Source organism: Aphidius gifuensis, linkage group LG1, assembly GCF_014905175.1.
Source record: "Aphidius gifuensis isolate YNYX2018 linkage group LG1, ASM1490517v1, whole genome shotgun sequence".
NCBI lineage: Eukaryota > Metazoa > Arthropoda > Insecta > Hymenoptera > Braconidae > Aphidius > Aphidius gifuensis.
In genome coordinates this window covers 6330296-6350061 of record NC_057788.1, presented here as the reverse complement: position 1 = coordinate 6350061, position 19766 = coordinate 6330296, and the positions used below count along the sequence as shown (strand labels likewise).

At 24.0% G+C, this 19766-nt stretch overlaps 3 protein-coding genes across 6 annotated transcripts in view; 1 reads left to right on the top strand and 2 right to left on the bottom strand.

Annotated features, from left to right (window-relative positions):
• The window catches only part of LOC122847368 (RIMS-binding protein 2-like), a 29889-nt gene extending 24262 nt beyond the window's left edge, over window positions 1-5627 (bottom strand). Inside the window, exon 1 of the mRNA XM_044144995.1 lies at window positions 5593-5627. Within this exon, the coding sequence (XP_044000930.1) occupies window positions 5593-5595 (3 nt within the window). The 5' untranslated portion in view covers window positions 5596-5627. The remainder of the gene's footprint in view (window positions 1-5592) is intronic.
• Window positions 3249-12609, top strand: LOC122847371 (fork head domain transcription factor slp1-like). 4 transcript variants are annotated; one of them, XM_044145004.1, is made up of 8 exons: window positions 3249-3606; window positions 4588-4717; window positions 9445-10113; window positions 10188-10389; window positions 10526-10574; window positions 10650-10725; window positions 10823-10954; window positions 11026-12609. In XM_044145004.1, exons 1-8 carry the CDS (start codon window positions 3547-3549, stop codon window positions 11196-11198), a joined length of 1491 nt encoding a protein of 496 aa, XP_044000939.1. In that variant the 5' UTR covers window positions 3249-3546; the 3' UTR covers window positions 11199-12609. The 4 variants fall into 4 exon arrangements, with proteins under 4 accessions (XP_044000939.1, XP_044000941.1, XP_044000938.1 ...); XM_044145006.1 differs by having other exon boundaries at window positions 11012-11624; XM_044145003.1 differs by having other exon boundaries at window positions 10802-10954; window positions 11026-11245.
• Window positions 12610-14775: 2166 nt separating this feature from the next.
• On the bottom strand, window positions 14776-18919 carry LOC122847370 (coatomer subunit beta'). The gene is made up of 5 exons (XM_044145002.1): window positions 18759-18919; window positions 18068-18419; window positions 15876-17989; window positions 15549-15785; window positions 14776-14952 (listed from the first exon to the last, which is right to left on the bottom strand). The coding sequence occupies exons 1-5, from the start codon at window positions 18759-18761 to the stop codon at window positions 14908-14910; spliced, it is 2751 nt and encodes a 916-aa protein (XP_044000937.1). The 5' UTR covers window positions 18762-18919; the 3' UTR covers window positions 14776-14907.
• Between the last annotated feature and the right edge of the window lie 847 nt (window positions 18920-19766).

Sequence of the window (19766 nt, the reverse complement as noted above, 5' to 3'; positions counted from 1 at the left end):
TAGGCAAGTAAAAATCATACTAGTACATACATGAATATGTACTAATTCAACAATTTGTCGAATGATGGTGGAAACAATCGAACAATCGAGTCACTGAATTACAAAACATGATACCATTGTGCCAGAACAACAATAAACTGTTATATTAACAACAAATCAGCTACAAATTGTAAATTTTATCAACAATCATCTATTATTGCTTGCGGATGTTTAAAAAACAACTTAAAGAAAAAAATAAAATTCAATCAATATATATATCTACCTACAAAATATACTTGATAAAATATATCAAAGAAAAAAAATAAAAAAATATATTCAACTATCATATTAAAATAAGAAATAAATTTTTTAATATTTTATATTTGTCATATTTATAATTTTGGTATTGGGTGTGTCATGAAAAATTCAACGAAATTATTAATTTCCTTGTTATAAAATTTTATCAAAATATTTTGTGACACCGTTATTGTATTGTTTTACTGTTGATATAATTTGAGATCAATTCAAAGCGACGTGCGCGATAGTATAAAATGGTTTTTTTAATATTTCCTAATAATGTAATTTGAAACTAGCCAAAAAAATAAAGTTATCTTGACTTTATTATGAATCATAATTTTATTTATCGGTATGTTATCTAATTGGCAGTTTAAAATTATATTTTTAAATAATTTTTAATCGCATTTAGATGTATTTGAAAATTTATTTAAAATTAATGCATATCTATTTGTCGCATGTACTTTTAATGATGTATTATAATAAATTTTTTTCTCTAAATAATAAAGAGTTAAAAATTATGATAAAATAAAATTTATAGTTAAGTTGAGAAACGCTAGTTTACGGGCAGGCGCAATAGCTATGTTTAAAACATCGAGATGATGCTCGACCAATGAAACAACAAAATGCTACGGAGTAATAACGCCCATTCATGGCGACCACTCAACAAATTATATTTCAAATCATTAAACAATCAAATCGATACACTGCAAAAAAAATTAAATTAAATAAAGAATACTTTGTTATTTCGAAACAATCAGGAATCTCAATGCCAAATTATTATTTAATAAGCAAATTTTAAATATTAACACACTTTTTATTAACAACAATAAAAATTCTCATAATCCAATTATATATATTGTCAAAAATTAAGGTTAATAAATAGCCAGAAAATCGGTCAATTAAAATAACAACAATGTAATATGATTTTTATATAAAAATTTAAATTAATTTCGATGGCTTCATTATTATATTTTCATTGAATGCAACGTAAGCACGACCTTATTTTAAAGCAAAAAATCATTTCGAAAAAAAAAAAAATGACATGGTTTATTTATTGTCTGAACAATTGGCCTACAAAAAAATTGTCTTAAAATATATTTAAAAAACCATTAAATTATAATTATTATTTTTTTCAAACAATTGAATTTGTTTCATTTTTTTATTATGCAATATTTGTTTATAATTTTTTTTCTGAATAAATCTTTTATTATATTGTAATTTACTTTGAATTAAAAATTGAAAAATACCCTGTTAATGTGAAAAAATAAAAATTGATGATCTATGAATATTTTTTCAATGAATTTAATGATAATATTTTAATGATATTATTTTATAATCTAGTTTTGATGAAAATTTATTTATTTAAGTATATTTGAAAACTAGATGATGTATGTATATTGTTATTTGATTCGCTCCGCCTCCAACCATCCCAGTGGTCGGTGGTTGTTGCAACACAAACGAGCTTGCTTCAGCACAAGCTCAAAATTTAAAAACTACTCATTCGCGATTGAGTATTCATCAAAGACGGCTGTGTTTCTACTTTCTCATTCGTAACATTGCGTCAAAGATAACTCGATCCGTCGGTACGTGTTGAAAAAAAAATTATTTTTAAAAATAAATTCTTTATATGCCTAATTGTGTAATTAGTTAATTGATTTTAATTAATTAATCACGTATTGGTGTATCAAAGTGTAATCGAAAAAAACATCAACTATCCCACTCCATGATATAAGGAATAAAAATCAATAAAAAAAAGGTAAATTAATTGTTTATTATTAATGATAATAATGTAATAAATTATTTGTTTGTTTATTTGTTTTTTTTTTTTTTAATAAAAAATATTAAACGCAGTAAAAAAACATAAACAATAAAAAAGTTTATTGACAACATGTCGATGAGTTTATAAACTTTTTGGTTTTATCTAATTATTTATTTGAAGCATGAACAACATTTTTTTTTTTCATTTTTTTTAATAAGATTGATTAAATTATTATTGGCATATATACATACATACTGAATGATTGCATGCAAATTATTGTGTAAACATGAGTAAACATGTTTTGTTATCAGTCTCAACTCTCACTTACTCTGATGCCATCATAACAATGTAAAATTGTATAAAATTTATAAATAAATTTGTAAAATACTATTAAAGCAATACAAATAATTCAGTTAGTATAAATAAATAATAATAATTATTATTTTTAATTTGTTTATAAATTTAAAATGAAAAAAAAAAATTTATTTATAAATTTAACTTTGATGTTTGGCAATTGACATTGTTTTGTAATCCCTTAAAACAAGCTAAATTAATTGTGACAATAATGGAAAGCAAATGTCGTGAAAAAAAAATCATTCTTTATTACCATCATCACTAATCCCTTGTTCAGTATTTTTGTTTGAATTAATTTTAAATAAATTTAACGGTGATTCAATAAAATACCATCAAGATAAATAAATTAAATTGACAAATTTTAAATAAACCAAATAACTTTAATGTAATTTAATTAATCATTAATTATAAATTACAAATTTTTTAATTGAATTTTACTAAAAAAAAAAAATAATTTTCAAATTGAGGAGTTAATTTTTTGGGTGGTAAATTAATAGAGGTGCTATATTTTTAGTTTATCTAACACATGTATTAAATGATTGAAGGATATTTGAGCGACGGAAAAAGGTAATATATATTACTCCCTCAGGAAAAAAAAATTAAGAGACAGTGCTAAACGTTCGTGCGAACTATTAAGTGTTCAGCTGTCGCCGACTTGTCCCTAATATTCTTAGCGTTCCACTCGAAAATGAATGTATCTATATATATGTATTTTAGTGCACGTGATATATACTGACTTTGAAAAATTCAAATGATATATAAATCCATATAAATTTTAAATATATTTTATTTAAAAAAATTTTAAGTGTCTTTATAAAAAAATTAATAATAATAATCATTTTGGTTTTTTTTATTTCAGGCATGACATTTTTTTTTTTTTTTTCTGGTGAATTTGAGCTTTATTTCATGAAGAATTAGTTGTCGAGTAAATATCATCAGCATCAGTAATTTTAAACATATACTCTAAAAGGTTTCATAAATAATTTTTCGTTTAAATTTAATAAAAAATTCTTGGATATTTTAAATACACATAGAAAAATGTTGAAACTTTATGAGTGAGAATATGTAACAGTGAGTGTTTGTGAATAACTCACATATAAAATTAAAAATATATTTGAATTTTGTAAATGTGAAGTGTCAATGAAAAGGTATTATTTATGAACAATTCAACTGAAGATCAACTAAGAATGGTCTCCCACGTTCTACCAATAACAGGAGTAAGTTATAAATTAGTTATATAATTTAAAAATAATAACTTTATACTTGAAAATTTGAAAAAACAAACTCGTAATGATTTTTTTTTGCAATTTTAACATGAATGGAATGGGATATGGGTTATTAATTAATATAATAATTATTAATATTTATATTGATTTGTTGACAATTGTAAGGTCAAATTATATTAAATATGATATTCAATTGGAAGAATCAAAAAATCAATAATATTCCAAGTATGAATGTCTTACTGAGAAAGAGAAGAAAAAAGTTGTCTTATTTATTTTTTTTTTTTAAGCATATGTGTCTTTTATTACCAAGTGTTTTGTATATATTTTTTTTGTTTAATTGATATAGTAGTGATTTGGGGCTTGTTACACTTCCCGTCGCGTCGTAAAATTTTACATTAAAAGCCTTCTATAATCGTCCTACAATCATTTTTCAGTGTCGACGGGTTGATGCACTTTTCGGGTTGTCTCATGACATTTACACTGTACTATATCTTGTCAACTTAAAGAGGATATAAAAAAATTTTTTTTTTCTTTTTTTTTATATTTTAATGTTGGTATCATTTTAAAATATGTTTATTTATAAATATTTACAAAAAAAATAAAAATATAATATATATTTTTTACACTAGTTTAATCTAAATCGTAAATCTTTTTTTTTCTTTTCTTTTTTATATATTGTAAAAAAAAAAAAATGACTTATTTTTAAACAACTTTTTAATAAAAATTATGTAATAAACATACAAGATTGCAAATTAACGATTCAAGGAAACTCGTAATTTTTGGTCTGTATAATGTAATGTCACAACAAGGGAGTGGTGTTTGTAAGTTTGTCGCGACGGAACTTCAAACATTGCAAGCACAATTCGTAAAAATCAAAAGTCACAATAATTAAATAACTTATCTGTTTTATTTTATTTTTTTTCTTATAAATTTCGAGATAAACATAATAATTTTATATTTTTTTTTTATTAGGATATGCAACAGGGAAATGGAAGTGTCGGAAGTCCAAGTTTAAGTATGCAAGATTCACCACATTCATTGAAAATAAAACAGGAAAGTTTTCAGTTATCACCGACATCATTACTTCCCTCCCTTCATCAAGGTAAGTGTCTATATTTTGATACTAAAATATATATATATCGCTCGATTATAATAACAAAACTGTATTTTTTTTTAAAACATTTATTTTTACTTTGAAATTTATCGTAAATGTCTAATAATAAAATGTAAGTTATGCTGTTGGGGAAAGGATGATATATACCGGGTAAGACTACATTTAACCACCCTGATAATCTGTCCTCGAGACAATATTTAGTCATCACCAACACATTTAAAAACACGTCCACAATATTTGCCCTTCATTGTATTTTTTATTCAATTTTTTATAATAGAAAAAAATAGGAAAAATTTCACGTGATTTTATTAGTTATTATTTATATCTTTTATATTGAAAATTAATCTCTTGTTTAATGTAATTTATTGTTTGACAATTTATTAATTTATTATTTTATATATTTATTTACTAAACATTGAGAGATATTTAAAGCTCCACATAATATATATTCTGTCGGAAGTATTCAAAAGAAAAGTTTTGATATTTTTTTTTTTCTCGTTTGATAAGAATATATTTATGCAATAATATTACATTACCACATCAACCTATCATTTTTCTAATCGCAAATATGCATTGATAAAAAGACGTTTATTATATTAATCATACTTCTTAAATGTAATTTGATTCATATATATAATCAAACGCCAATTTTATTTTCCATCACGATTTATATGTTTTTAATGAATTAGTGTTGAATTTTATAGTTTTTTTCGGCGGCTAGTTTTTTACTTTTTAAATAAAATAAATGAATAAAATCTAGACAGGACTTTTACGAAATTTTTTAGTACAAAAATACTCTAAACAACACGAAAGATTTTGTTCACTGAAAATTCAAATTAAAGAATAGATAAAAAATCACTCACCATTATTGCAGATGATAATGATAGAAATTCGAAATTGTTGTCGTCGACTTGTCCTTTTAAAATCCATCTGAAACAAAAATTTAAAATTAAAATTACGCTTACATATCAGATTAAATACTTTTGCCAATCAAAAAAAATTCCTAATAATTTCTTAATCATACTCTAATAAACAAATAAATTTATTAATTTATTAAATTGTAAATTTTATTTTAAATTAACACTTAATAAATCACTTGAATATTTTATTATTTTTCCCAATTGATTTCGACAATAAAAATAAAATTTATATATTAAATGTATAAGAAAAATAAAATAAAACAAGTAGAATAAAATGACTATTTGCTAATCTTAGAAATGTATATATTTTACGGTTTAATATACCAACATTTTGTCTAATAAATGGTAGCATCCGTCGCCACATATTTATTATAAATTTGGTGAGAATATCATGTATATGTGAACACGTACTTGTCATCTTAAAAATAGTTCATAAATTAAGTCGTTTTTTTTTTTCTTTGTTGATCATAAAAAATTTATTAAGCTTAAAAAAAAAAAGAAAATATAACTTAGTTTAAAAACACACAAAATAATAATAAATATATATTCGAGTAATTAATTAATTGTCATTCAGAAAAAGTTTAAAAAAATAATATAAATAATGGACCGTGACCTTGTTTATTTATTTTAAAATCAGGTCGTCAGTTGTAATCATTCGGGTAGATATATTATTTATAGATGCGTAGTAAACAAGAATATGATTTTGTACCAATCAGCTAAATGATGATAAGAGACACTACAGTACTTATCATAATTTCATACTAGATTTATGCAACAATATGTCTCTAATCTCAATAATTCTATTTTCATTTTTTTCTATAATAATTACGTTATTTTTAAATAGCTACTATTTTAATTACTCCAATAATTTTTTTCACACAAAAAAGCTGTTTTTTATTTAATTTATTATCAGCTTTTTTTTTTCTCGAGAATAATAACATTTACATTATATTGTCATGTATAATTATTAAGTTCCGTATATGAATTGATCGTAATTTTCTTGTTTGTTTGTTTGTGGAAAAAAAAATATTCAAATAACGCAGAATTTTTTTTTTTTTTTTATTATTTATTTTATTGTTTCACGCACAAGTGTTTTTATATTTAATTTCCGGTGACAAATTTTTTTTATGACAATTTTTTATTTAAAATAAACCTAAAGAATTATATTTCTTATCTTGATAATTTATACTTGATTTATATTTTTTAAATTATATTAAATCACGGCGCAATGACGAGGTCGAGATAATGAGGGTCGATTTGTATTTGCAAAAACAAAAAAAAAAAAAAAAAGCATATATATTTCATATCAGGCACATGATGACCCGTTGGCCTGACACGAGTTTGTCTCACATTGGACTATATTTGTATACATGTTGTTTTCGTCTCAATGGAAAAACTAAAATTTCATTTAGAAATATCAAGTCGTTTATGAAAAAAAATATACAGCTATTTAAAATATATATATTTTTTCATCTAATATTTCTAAGACAACAAATAAATCATGCTACGTATTTATGGGTAGAAATAAAAAATAAAAAAAATGTTTTGTATAAATACGATAAAGAAATTAAAGAATGTAAACTATAATATCCAGTAAATATTAAAAAAAAAAAAATACTGTAATGAATTATGTGTTTGACCAGTTTTGACTCGAGTATTCTACGAAGTCAATCAGTATATTTCTGTAAGGCTGGTCCACCAAGAGGTAGTAATATTCAGCATTGAGTCTGGAGACTTTAAGTTGTGTTGGCTTTCAAGGTTTCATATTACACATTTATAAGGCCCAAAGGCATGAACATGCCATGGCATTTTAGTTCTCCCTTTTGAGATGTTGGGGTCCAAAATAATTCAAGCAAAAAAATAAAACAAAATAAACATATCAAATACTCGTAAAAAAAAAAAAAAAAAAATTAAAGAAATTTTAAACTCAAGTATAGTCATAGTAAAAGATAAACATAAAATTGGTTGATAAAGAAATTAATATAAATTTTAAATCTATAAATCACTCATTGATAATTTTTTGGAAAAAATTTTTAAAAATATTTGTTGAATTATTATTATTAATATTTAAATTATATATTTTTTATTTTAATAAATAAAATATTTTTTTTACATTAATATTTGTTTTATTTTATAAAAATAAAAAAAAAAATTATTATATGTTACAAATGGGCAAGGGCTTAAAGGTCAAGTTACGTATCCCGAGGCAAATGGGCTAATTGTATCAGACCAATTTCAAGCACGTGCTTATAAAAAAGAAAATAAATAAAAAAAAAAAATATAATAATTAAACAGGGAGATGGGTAAATGAGCACTCTGCTATATGATCTCAATTTCCTGATTAGCTTTGATTTTCCAGCATTGTTTAAAGCTCCAGGGATCATTGGCTTTTATGATAATTTTATGATTAAAATAACAAAAAATTTTTATGTTAATATAAATGCGTACACCTGATTGATGACTTTACTTAAATTAATATAATTTTATTTATTTATTATTTTTGTTTTAAACAAATTACAAATTAATATTAAATTCTTAAAATATTAAAAAGAATTTGCTGATTGAAATAACAAAATATAATAATATCAAAAAAAAACTGAGATAAGAGAAATTAAATATTTTGTTTAAATATGTAAACAAATAATAATAATGTAAATTGTTTATTGTTTTATTCTTGACGTATTAATAACTAATGTCAATGACATTAATTTTACGCAAATTTAATATATTTATTATAATGATTTAATTGTCATGATCTCTGGATAAATTTTTTTTTCTTTTTTTATTTTAGATAGAAATTTTTATGATGTTATTTATATGTATTATATTACACTTATCAATGCTGAATAGCACCAACTGAATTTTAGGAATGCATATACAAGTAAATATTTTATATATATATTTAATTCATCATATGACCTTTGACAATCGAACTTTGTTCTTATTGAATGGTCAAAATGCATAGAGAAATTGAGACACACACAAAAAAACATCATCTTTTGATAAAAAAAAAAATTAATTAAAAAAAATCAAGTACATAATAATTAATTAATAATTGCATATATTTTTTTACTCAATAACAATTATTAAATAATGAATAAATTTTTATTTAATTTTATATTGTTTTTATTCTATTTTTAATCGTCACATTTCCATGAACCAATATATCCAAAATTAACAAAATAAAAATGTTGGAAAATTTAAATCTCGGTATATATAAATGTTAGCATGAATAAAAAAAAAATAAAATAAAATATAAAACGACTCATGAGCACGTACAAGATACATATTTTCTACCCCCATGTTTCATTAAATACCAATACAGAAATATTGTGTGGTCTCAACAAGGCTCGATTTTCGTTTAATAGTACGTGACTCTATAGCAGTATGCCACGATGTACTGTTACTAAAATACATTTTTGTTTATCATTTCGTGCTACCACCCAAGCCTAACCCGTTCTTTAATGACGCCTCATTTACAACTCTTGTGTCGTTTAGAGAACTTGTTGCAAATATATATTACAGGGTGGGAGAATTAACTAATTTAACTACATTTAATTTAATTTAATTTTTTATAAATATCAATTCATTTCTTAAAAATATATTTACATGTAATTTTTAAACAATTAAATAATAATAATTTATTATTTTTAAAATTCCTAGAAATTTTATAAAACAACTATGTCAATGCTTTATTTCTTAGCATTTTAATAATCGATTATCATTGTGTCTTGATAAATTCTTTTAATAATTCAAATGAAAAAAAAAAAAAATATTTTTCTTTATCTGTTACAGTAAGCAGTTTTGTATCTGATTTATCACCAAGTTGTATGATAAATTCAACATCAAAGGATTTATCAGGAACAAATTATACAAGAAATTTAACATCTCATCATTTGCCACATCAACAAGATCACCACCACCACCATCATCAACATCAACATCATCATCACAATCATCATAGTGCACGATCAACACCATCATCACATTCAAATAACCATCATCATCACCATAATAATAATAGTAGTAATATTAATAATAATAATAATGATGATATTGATAATAATAAAATATCATCACCACCAATTGATTTACAAAATTCAACAACAAATACAAATAATACTGGTATTATTAATAGAAAAAATTGTAATATAGATACAAATTTAGATAGAATTAGTGTCGATACAAATACAAATAGTATGAGTGGTAATGAAGCATCATCAACAACAGTTAAACCACCATTTAGTTATGTTGCATTAATTGCAATGGCAATTAATGATAGTTCACATAAAAAAGCAACATTAAGTGAAATATATTCATATATTACAACAAAATTTCCATATTATGAAAAAAATAAAAAAGGATGGCAAAATTCAATAAGACATAATCTTTCATTGAATGAATGTTTTTTAAAAGTACCAAGAGAAGGTGGTGGTGAACGTAAAGGAAATTTTTGGACACTTGGTAATATTTTAATTAATTTGTATGTATTTTAAATAAATAATGTATATATATTTTTTATTTTTCATGTTAATTAGATCCTCAGTATGATGATATGTTTGAAAATGGTAATTATAGAAGAAGAAAAAGAATGAAGAGACCATACAGAAATGCACCTTATCACAAGTCATTATTTGTTGAGCCATATCCAACAAGTCACGTTCATTTAAGTGCAACAAGAAATCTTTTTGCTCAGTCACCACCATCATATGCTCCAACATATTCAAGATACGACACAAGGTGATAAGTAAAAGAGAAAAATATTATATACCTATTTATGTTTTTTCTTTTTTTTAGAGTTGATAATAGAATAAAATAAAAATAATTCTTGGATATTTACTGAGTAATATATATTTTTTTTGTTAAATAATTTTAGTTCGTGGGGACTTCAACAGCCACAGATGTCATACAGTCACTGTCAAGCAGTGAGTTGAGATATAAATTGTTAATAAAAAAAAATATAACTAAATTATTATTAAATTAATTATTTTTTCATTTAGCTGCAATCAAATGCAATGCAACTTCAACCAATGCAAATACCAACAATGAATGGCTACGGTCAATTCAACACATTGAGTAAGTTTTGAAAAAAAAAAAAATAGAGAGTGTTGATGATGAAATTTGATGAATTATTTGAATGAAATATTTAAAGGTAATTATTTGGATGTTGCAGGTGGTAATACAGGTACACAGAGTGCAATGTCAAGTGGTACATTTGGAAGTAATTTTGCAGCTTGTGCTAGAAGACATGAAAGTATTGTATCGGGTGATCCAATGCCTGGTAGATGTGCTTACTGGCCTGAGAGTGAGCTTCATATTTTTAATAATATTATGAATAAAGAATCAAAGCAGTGGGTTGAAGATTTTCCTTTACAGTGGTGAATGTTAAGGAAGAACCTGGTTCATCAACAGTTACATCAACTGGATTAGGAATGAGTCCAATAAGTATTGGTCAAACTGCTGTAACAACATTACCAATTACAACAAATGTCACATCATCAAATTTTCCAAATGTCGATTTTCAATCACGTTCAAAATGTTACATGTGAAACAACAGGATCTTAATTACTTCATCTTTTTTTAAAGGTAAAAAATTCATTCTCATAAAGATAAAAAAATTTTTTAGAAAAAAAAAATTTAATTTGTTTTATTTTTTTTTTTTCATATTATTATTAATATTATTTTAGAGTGATGACACGAGTCTTTAAACACTTTTTATTTTATTTAATTTTTTTTTTTTTTAATATTCGCAATTTAATTTCGATTCAATTATTTTATTAGTTTTATTTTATATGTAGAATTATTTTATTTAGAGAAAAATATTTTTTTTATTATTTTTAATTACTGGAAAATGTTTAAAGATTGAACTTGTCACTCTCTACATAGAATTGTGAGAAATAAAAAAATTTATAAAATAAATATACTAGAATAATTATAAGGGGAAAATAACTAAACCAAAAAAAATAAAAAAAAAACTTAATCACTATTTTAATTCTTTTCCATTTTGATTTTTTTTTTTTTTTTAAATATTTAAGATTTTTATTTTGTGGGTTCAATATTTTAATGTTTAATTTTTTTCATAAACATATAATTTTAATTATCTCTTTTGTCAAGTATTTTGAAAATATTTTCATAAATAAAATAATATTTCTCTTCAAAATAAAAAGGCGCAATAAATTAAACAAATAACACGCGTCCAAATAAATATTATATCTTGATATAAAATAAATAATTGTGATGTGATGTTAATTAATATTATTTATAATTCATTTCATTTACTACATGAATAAATTAATAATATAAGATGATTTTAAAGATTGTTTAATCAAATCTTAATATAATTATTATCATAATAATGTTAAATAATTAAAAAAGAGACAGATGTTGACACTGATGAGGAAAAATAATTAAATTTTCTTTATCAAAATAATCATAAAAAAATAATAATATTAATTTAAATAATAAAAAATAAATAGTAACTATTATTATCATAATATAACTGGATTATAAAAGTATTAAATAAATTTCATTTATAAATAATTTATCTGTATATCACCGCATTTGATCAAATTTTTCATTTAAAAAAAAACCATCGCATATTTCCTGATATAAAATATCAAAAATTAATTCGAAATAATCTATTATTATTTCATTTATTTGTAATAAAAAATTATCAATATATATGTTTAATTGTTTATAATATAAGTAATGAAAAAAAAAAATAAATAAACATAGAAAATATAATGATGAAAATATTAAAAATATAAAAAAAATGTTTATACTGGTGAGTAAAAAAAAAATAATAATAATAATTACTGATAATAGAATGAGGAAGAAATAAAAAGGTAGTAGAAAAAAAAATGATATCAATATATATTGAAAAAGGGGAGTTGATCATAAAGCTCCACCCATCAGTGGCTCTCATGTTGAATTGATTTTATCAATAAAAGGGCCAATAATAATTGATAAAAAAAATAATTATATTATTTAGTTTATATTTTATATAAATTTGATAGTTGAGTTTATTTAATAAACACACACTGAGTGACTGTTTGAGAAAAACAAATTTAGAAAAGGCTTAAGAAGTGAGTGCGTAAAACTCACGCAAGATATAACTGATGCACGACAGCTGAGGGGATCACTTGGCTATATTAGAAAGAGAAATGTTTTTAAATTTATTTATTTCGTTTTTTTTTTATTCTTATTCTTACTCTTTACTAAACTCAACAGATTAAACGCATTCCCAGTGTTTAATATACACACAAAGTGTCAGAGAAAAAATACTTTTAGAATTTTCGAATTTTTTATTTTTTTTCTTCTACATTTATTTCGAATGAAAAAAAAAGTCAAAAAGCAGCAGTCTTTATTGATGGAATGAAGTAATATTTATTATAGAAAATATTTGTAATTAATTTTGTTTAAAAGCCCTAAATAATCACAAAACATTTTTAGAAAATATTAATATTAATTTGTGTTTATAATTTTGTGCAACTTTTGCGAACTGTTGATTAACATAATTTTAAAAGATCAAAAATACAAAAATTAAAATTAAAACAACAGAATATACGTAGACAAAGCAATTAATTGTAAATAACATTTTATCAACATGTTCATTCACAAGCTATATGAGTATTCGTTTGTCGTCAAAGTTGTCTGTTATCTTGCTCATATAACTGATGTCATTGTGAATCATTTGTTAATGATGTTACTTTAAAAAATATTTAAACACTTCCCATACATAAGTTTGTCGTTTTTTAAAAATTTTTCTTGTTCAAAAACGAAAAAAAAAAAATAAAATATATATTCCCTTGGGAGGTTTGCGGGTCTTTTTTGTCAAGGCGTGCGCAATGACGTGGGCAATTTGTAGCTGGGTGTCAACGGGTGTCTATTTCTGTTTTCAGGGCGGTTGGATGACAGTACAACCTGGCAACATTATCCAGCAATAGGTTTATTTTTTTTTTTTTTAAATTTATTTCTTTCTCTCCCGAGGGACTTTCTGCTACTTTTCTTTTTTTCCTTTGACGCTTTTTTCTAAATCTTTTATATGACAGGACATCACTTGTTTCCCGGAGGTCATAAATTACATTATTTGATGGTGTTTCCGGATTGTGTTCTATAAAATTTTAGTTTCATTTAAAAAAAAAAAAAAAAACATGATGGAAATGATGACGATTATTATTATAATTATAATTTTATTATTTTACAAATTAAAAAGATGATATTAATTAACATGATGAAATATCATGATTGTATAAAATTACTCACTTCATCAAAATCATGTTAGGTATAAGGTGAAGTCATTTGAATCGTCGTCATGTGACTCACCAATCCTTCTGTCACATAAATTTCATAACTATATAGTTTTCTGGTTTGCTAAGTCGTTGTTTCGATGATTAATGTATACACGTGCCAAAGTCCAGAATTTTTAAGTGCTGAATTAGCTTACTCGAGTCAAGAGAGTACCTTTTTATTTTTATTTTTATATATTTTTATTTTCTTTTATTTCTTGTTCTTGTTGCCACTTCTACGAGGGTATTTATGTATCGAGTGTGAGGTCTATTACGTCCCGTCGTGCTCAATGACTTTATAACGAATTTTTATTAACAAGGCGTTAACATTCTTCTTGTTTTTTTGCTTTTTATTTTTCATCTTATTAATGTATAATTAAATTTAATTATCATATTATAAAAAAAAAATGTTAAAATTTGTTTTTATATTTTCTTGTCAACGAAGATGATTCCGTTTGAGGTGTCATATTAACACCAAGTGGTTGGTCTAAAAAAATGTGTGAAATTAAAAACCAGATGTTGCTCAAACACATTTATGAAAAAAACCATACAATCAAATCGACAGTGTGTGAAAGCAACATAATTTTCTTAATTTTTTCTCAAAGAAATCTAAAAAAAAAAAAACCATTAAAAACACACAAACATTTATCATTTATTATTTTTTATTTATTCATATTAACATTACAATAAAATTAACCCTTAATAATATGCTGTATTTTTTTTTATATAAATCAATATTTTCAGTATGAAGAATAAATCGTAATTATAAGCACGAAAAAAAAAAATGATAATAATAATAAAAATAATAGTAATAAAATTTAAATCTATATTGATTTTGATATTTATTTATTTTTTTTTTTCTTCATTTTTAATACTCAGAAGTTTAATAAAAATGTGAGGAATGAAAAAGATAATCCAAGTTTTTTTTGTAGTAAATATATTATTTATAAATATATATCAATGGTCGGGTTTATTCTTCTTCTTCAGTCAGAAGTTCATCATCTAAATTGACATCCTGTAAAAATATTTAATAAATTGTAAGTATGTAAATTTAAAAAATATAAATATCTCAGCAATAAATACTGTGAATTATCATTGAGATATTGTAAACATTTTAGATGAAAAAAAAAATGATAATGTATCATTAGTATCATCAATAATATGGAAGAAAGTAATGTAATCGATATGATCATACTGCGAGGGACTAATCGATAGTACTATTGTTTTTTTTTTCTAGGGTTTTTATGAGTATACTCGGGGCTGTTTACATGTCCACTGGAAGAGTGATACTTTGTTTACATTTTTGTTATCATAACATATGAAACCTGAATGATGAATCTGTTTGATACTATTGGATTGGACATCCTTATCATAATATTCCAAGAAAAAAAATAGTTAATTTATTGTATATGAAAGATGTTATTTTTAGCTAATAAATTTAAGTATTAATTAATTAAAATTTATGACATTAATATAGATAGTAATTTGAATATCCATTTGTAATTTATATGTATATTTTTTTTAAATTCTATTAATGGATTGTTTGAAAACATGGTGATGGATAATGTGCATTAGAAACAATTAGATTATGTATATTTGAAATTAACTTACAGTTGTATCAATATTTTCATCTAGTTCCAATTCAATATCCAATTCATCATCAACAATAAGTGGCCTTGATGAACGGCTTGGATTATCAATATTTTGAGGAAGCAATGGTTCTTTCATTGTTGATAATTTATTTGCAATACCAAGATCATGAAGTCTATCAGACATGTGATCAATTGATGATGAAGATGATGCTTCAGCTTCAAGCATTTCTTCTAATGGTTTACGATCAATATTTGGCTTTGTAAAATAAAAATAAAAATATATTAATTTATTTAAAATCATGAAGTAATAATAATAATAATGATAATGATAATAAATTATATTTACCTTGACTGTTGGAAATGCAAGAGCTGGTATTTTTTTTTTATTTTCTTCATTTAAAAATTTTTCAACTCTCAATGATTCTCTATAACCAGGAAATAAATTTTCATATTGTTCTGGATCAGCTAAACTTTGTCCAGCTTTTTCACTAATAAGAGATAATTTTTCTTTCCATAATTTAACAACATATGATATTTTACTTGGTGCATATGCACGTGCAAAAAATGCTGCTTCTGGTATACGATCAGTTTTAATAAGTATATCAAGACATTTATCAATATCACCAAGTAAAAAATGTGATAAAAATGATATATTATTTTTTCCACTTTCATCAGCAACATTGCCTAATTTTTCAATCATATTAGCATTACCAGTACTTGTTGCTAATAATAATAAACCACCAAAATCACGTGCATTATGTAAACATTCTTGTGCTAATCTTAATTTACCATGTTGTGTTGCAAGTGATGCTAATTGACGCCATTTTTGATGGCTATTTGCATCAATAGCAAGTGTATGAGCAACATCTAAATTACCAAGTGATAATGCAAGTTCAAATTTATGCTCTGGATCATTTGATACATCAAGTGCTTGTTTTTTAAAACCTTGTTTTTCAAGAAAATGTGCAACACGTGTACGATGTTCACTTGGTACTGTTGGTAATACACGATCAGCTGTTTCAAAATCTTTTCTCATAACAGCTGTTTGATATTCAAGTACAGATAATAATAATGAATATGATACAATACCAAGTTCTTTATCACAAAGATAAAGTCTATTATCTTTTGGTACATAACCAAGTAAATACATTGGTCTATCAAGATGTGATACTGTAACAACTTCACCACCAACAAAATAATTAACTCTATTTACACTATTTGTATAAATAAAACAATCACCAACCCATATACCAGTTTTAACAACTTCATTCATTTCAGCAACCATTTCAAATGCATCAGTAATATCTTCAGCATCTTCACCAGCATTTGCAACAATATCACTATGATATTTTAATATAAAATATTGATCAGCAGTTGCTAGTGCAATTAATGATGCATTTTCAGCCCAATAAACATGTGTTGGTTGTATATCAATACGACGTATTAATTTTGTTGTATCCCAATCATAAAATGACAATCCAGATGCTGATGATACACCCAATAAATAACCACCAAATATACCATCAACACCAAAATCTGGTTTAAGAAATGTTTTTTCTTTAAAATTTTTAAATAATTTAACAGCTGATGAATGTTCACGTGTTGCATATTGACTTGAATCAGCAGCCCATACAAATTCAAGTGCTTGTCCAAATGCTTTATTTCTTAATGCCATTGATGTATATATTATCCATTCACCATCACCACAAACAACAAGAAATCTACCATTTGGATTATGTTGAATTGTTTGAGGATATATTTCACATCCACCCATATCTTTTATTGCAAGTGGTAAACGTTCACCATCTTGTATTTCTTCATCAAGTGCTTTTAAATTAACTTGTTGTATTTCACTATGTTTTGCCCATACTATTTTACCACCCATTGAATCCATTGATACTGCTGGTTCTTCACGTCCAACTTTAATCATAACACTACCTTCATCATAACCAATTACAACATTATTTGATCCACGTATTCCTCCTAATGCCCATACTCTTTCAAAACCATAATTTAATGATGATTCAAGTCTATATGTACCAGAATGCCATATTCTAACAGTACCATCCTCTGAGCCAGTTAATAATATTGGTAATTCTGGATGAAAACATACTGCTGATATATTTTGTGTATGTCCTTCAAGTGTTTGTACACATGTTTTATTTTGATAATCCCATATTTTAACAAATCTATCATCAGCTCCTGATACTAAATATGGTTTATCACCATGATGATAATAATCAACACAATTAACACCTCTTTCATGACCATCAAGTGTAAAATTTGCTGTTGATGAACCTAATTGCCATACTTTAACTGTACGATCAAGTGATGCACTTGCAAATGTATTATTATCTTTTGGATTAAATACAACTTGCATAACATAATGTGTATGTCCTTCAAATATTTGTTGAGCACGCCATGATTTTTCCCAATTCCATAATTTTATAAGCATATCATCTAATGAAAAATTTACAGTTAAACAATTGCATATATATATATTATTTATTTACCTAATAATTTATATACTTTACATACCACTACTTGTGAGTATAAATGGTTGAGTTGGATGTACAGCAATACTTCTAACATAATCACTGTGTACTTCAAATGAATGTACTTTTTCAAGTGTATTATAATTAAATACACGTACCATCATATCATCTGAACCAGCTACAATCCAATTTTTACGTGTTATAAATTTTGCTGTTCTAACTGGTAAATCACATACTTCAAATGTCTTAAGTAATAATTGAGTTTCATAATTCCAGATGTTGACATTTCCCTGATAGAGTGAGCATAACATCCATGGTTCTGTTGGATGTAGATCAACACTTTTAACTCTGTCAGATCTTGCTGATAATTTACGTTTTATATCGAGACGTAAAGGCTGTAGAAAATTTATTTAACATTATTAATAATATATTATGGTAAATAAATTTAGAAAATAAACAATCCATGTTTAATTATGGTTATAAAAGCTTAAATTTTTCATTTTATTTTCATTTAGAAAACTATTGTTTTAACTAGAATTAATTAACAATAGTGATTGTTTATAAAAAATAAATATAAATAACATGTTTAATTGTCATTTTTCTTTTTTTTTTTTTTGACGTATACTGCCACGAATTACATGAACTATAACCACAATTTAACACTTTGTTTTTGACTTTTGTATTTTTCACATGTAAATTGTATGTATTACATTATTATTTTAATAAATACTTACCATTTTTGACGCCTAATAGATTTATTATTCACTATTTAATTAATTTATTGTTGTTAATATTATTACAAATATTTCTTAGTATTTTCTCTCTCTTGTAATATACAAACAAGACAATCGTCACAGTGAGTTTCGACGTGGCTGCGATCTACCGATAGTTCATTAATTTACCACCAGCTTAGCGCTCTTGTGAAAATCTTAGAATTGTTAATTTTACTGGCATTTAAATTTTTTAAAAAACGCAGTAAAATAACCAATTAAAAAACAAGAAATTCGCAACCAATAATATCACTGATTATAAACGCGGAAAAATATTTAATCAATTTTAAAAATATATCAATTATTAATTAATAAATTCGACAAAATGAGAACAATAAACAATCAATAATTATTATTCAGATAATAGAAGATTAATAAACAAAAAATTGGAGAATAGTTATTAATTATAATTAATTTTTTATCACTGTATCACTAATCAGTTTGATTCGAAATTTCTAAGAAAAAAATGTAATAGAAAAAGAAAAAAAAAATTCATTTACTAGCAGTCGATAAGCTATTTATTGTAATTGGAAGATGATAATAATAATAGCATTAATTTAAATCAACAAAATCAAAGCATGATTTCTGAGAATGAGAATGACCTATATACAAATTCGAAATATTCACTGTGGTTCAACCACCGCAGTTACATCAAGGCTAAAAGTTATTTAACTCAAGGCCGAGACAAACAAAAAGAATGTAAAATAATTTAAAATTCTTTTCTACAATTATTTTTACCAAAAAAAGTACTGTATTATTATAAAATTCAGTTTGTAAAAATAATATTTTATAAAGATAATTTACTTTGTTAAAAAATCAACAGATTTAATCAGCATTTAAGTGACTATTGTTAATTTTTTAATAATATAACTTTATATTCTACAGCAATAAAATCACGTGGATGATTCAAGAATATTAATGAATGTATAAAAAAAATTAAAGACTCAATTTTTTTGACATTTAATAAATAAG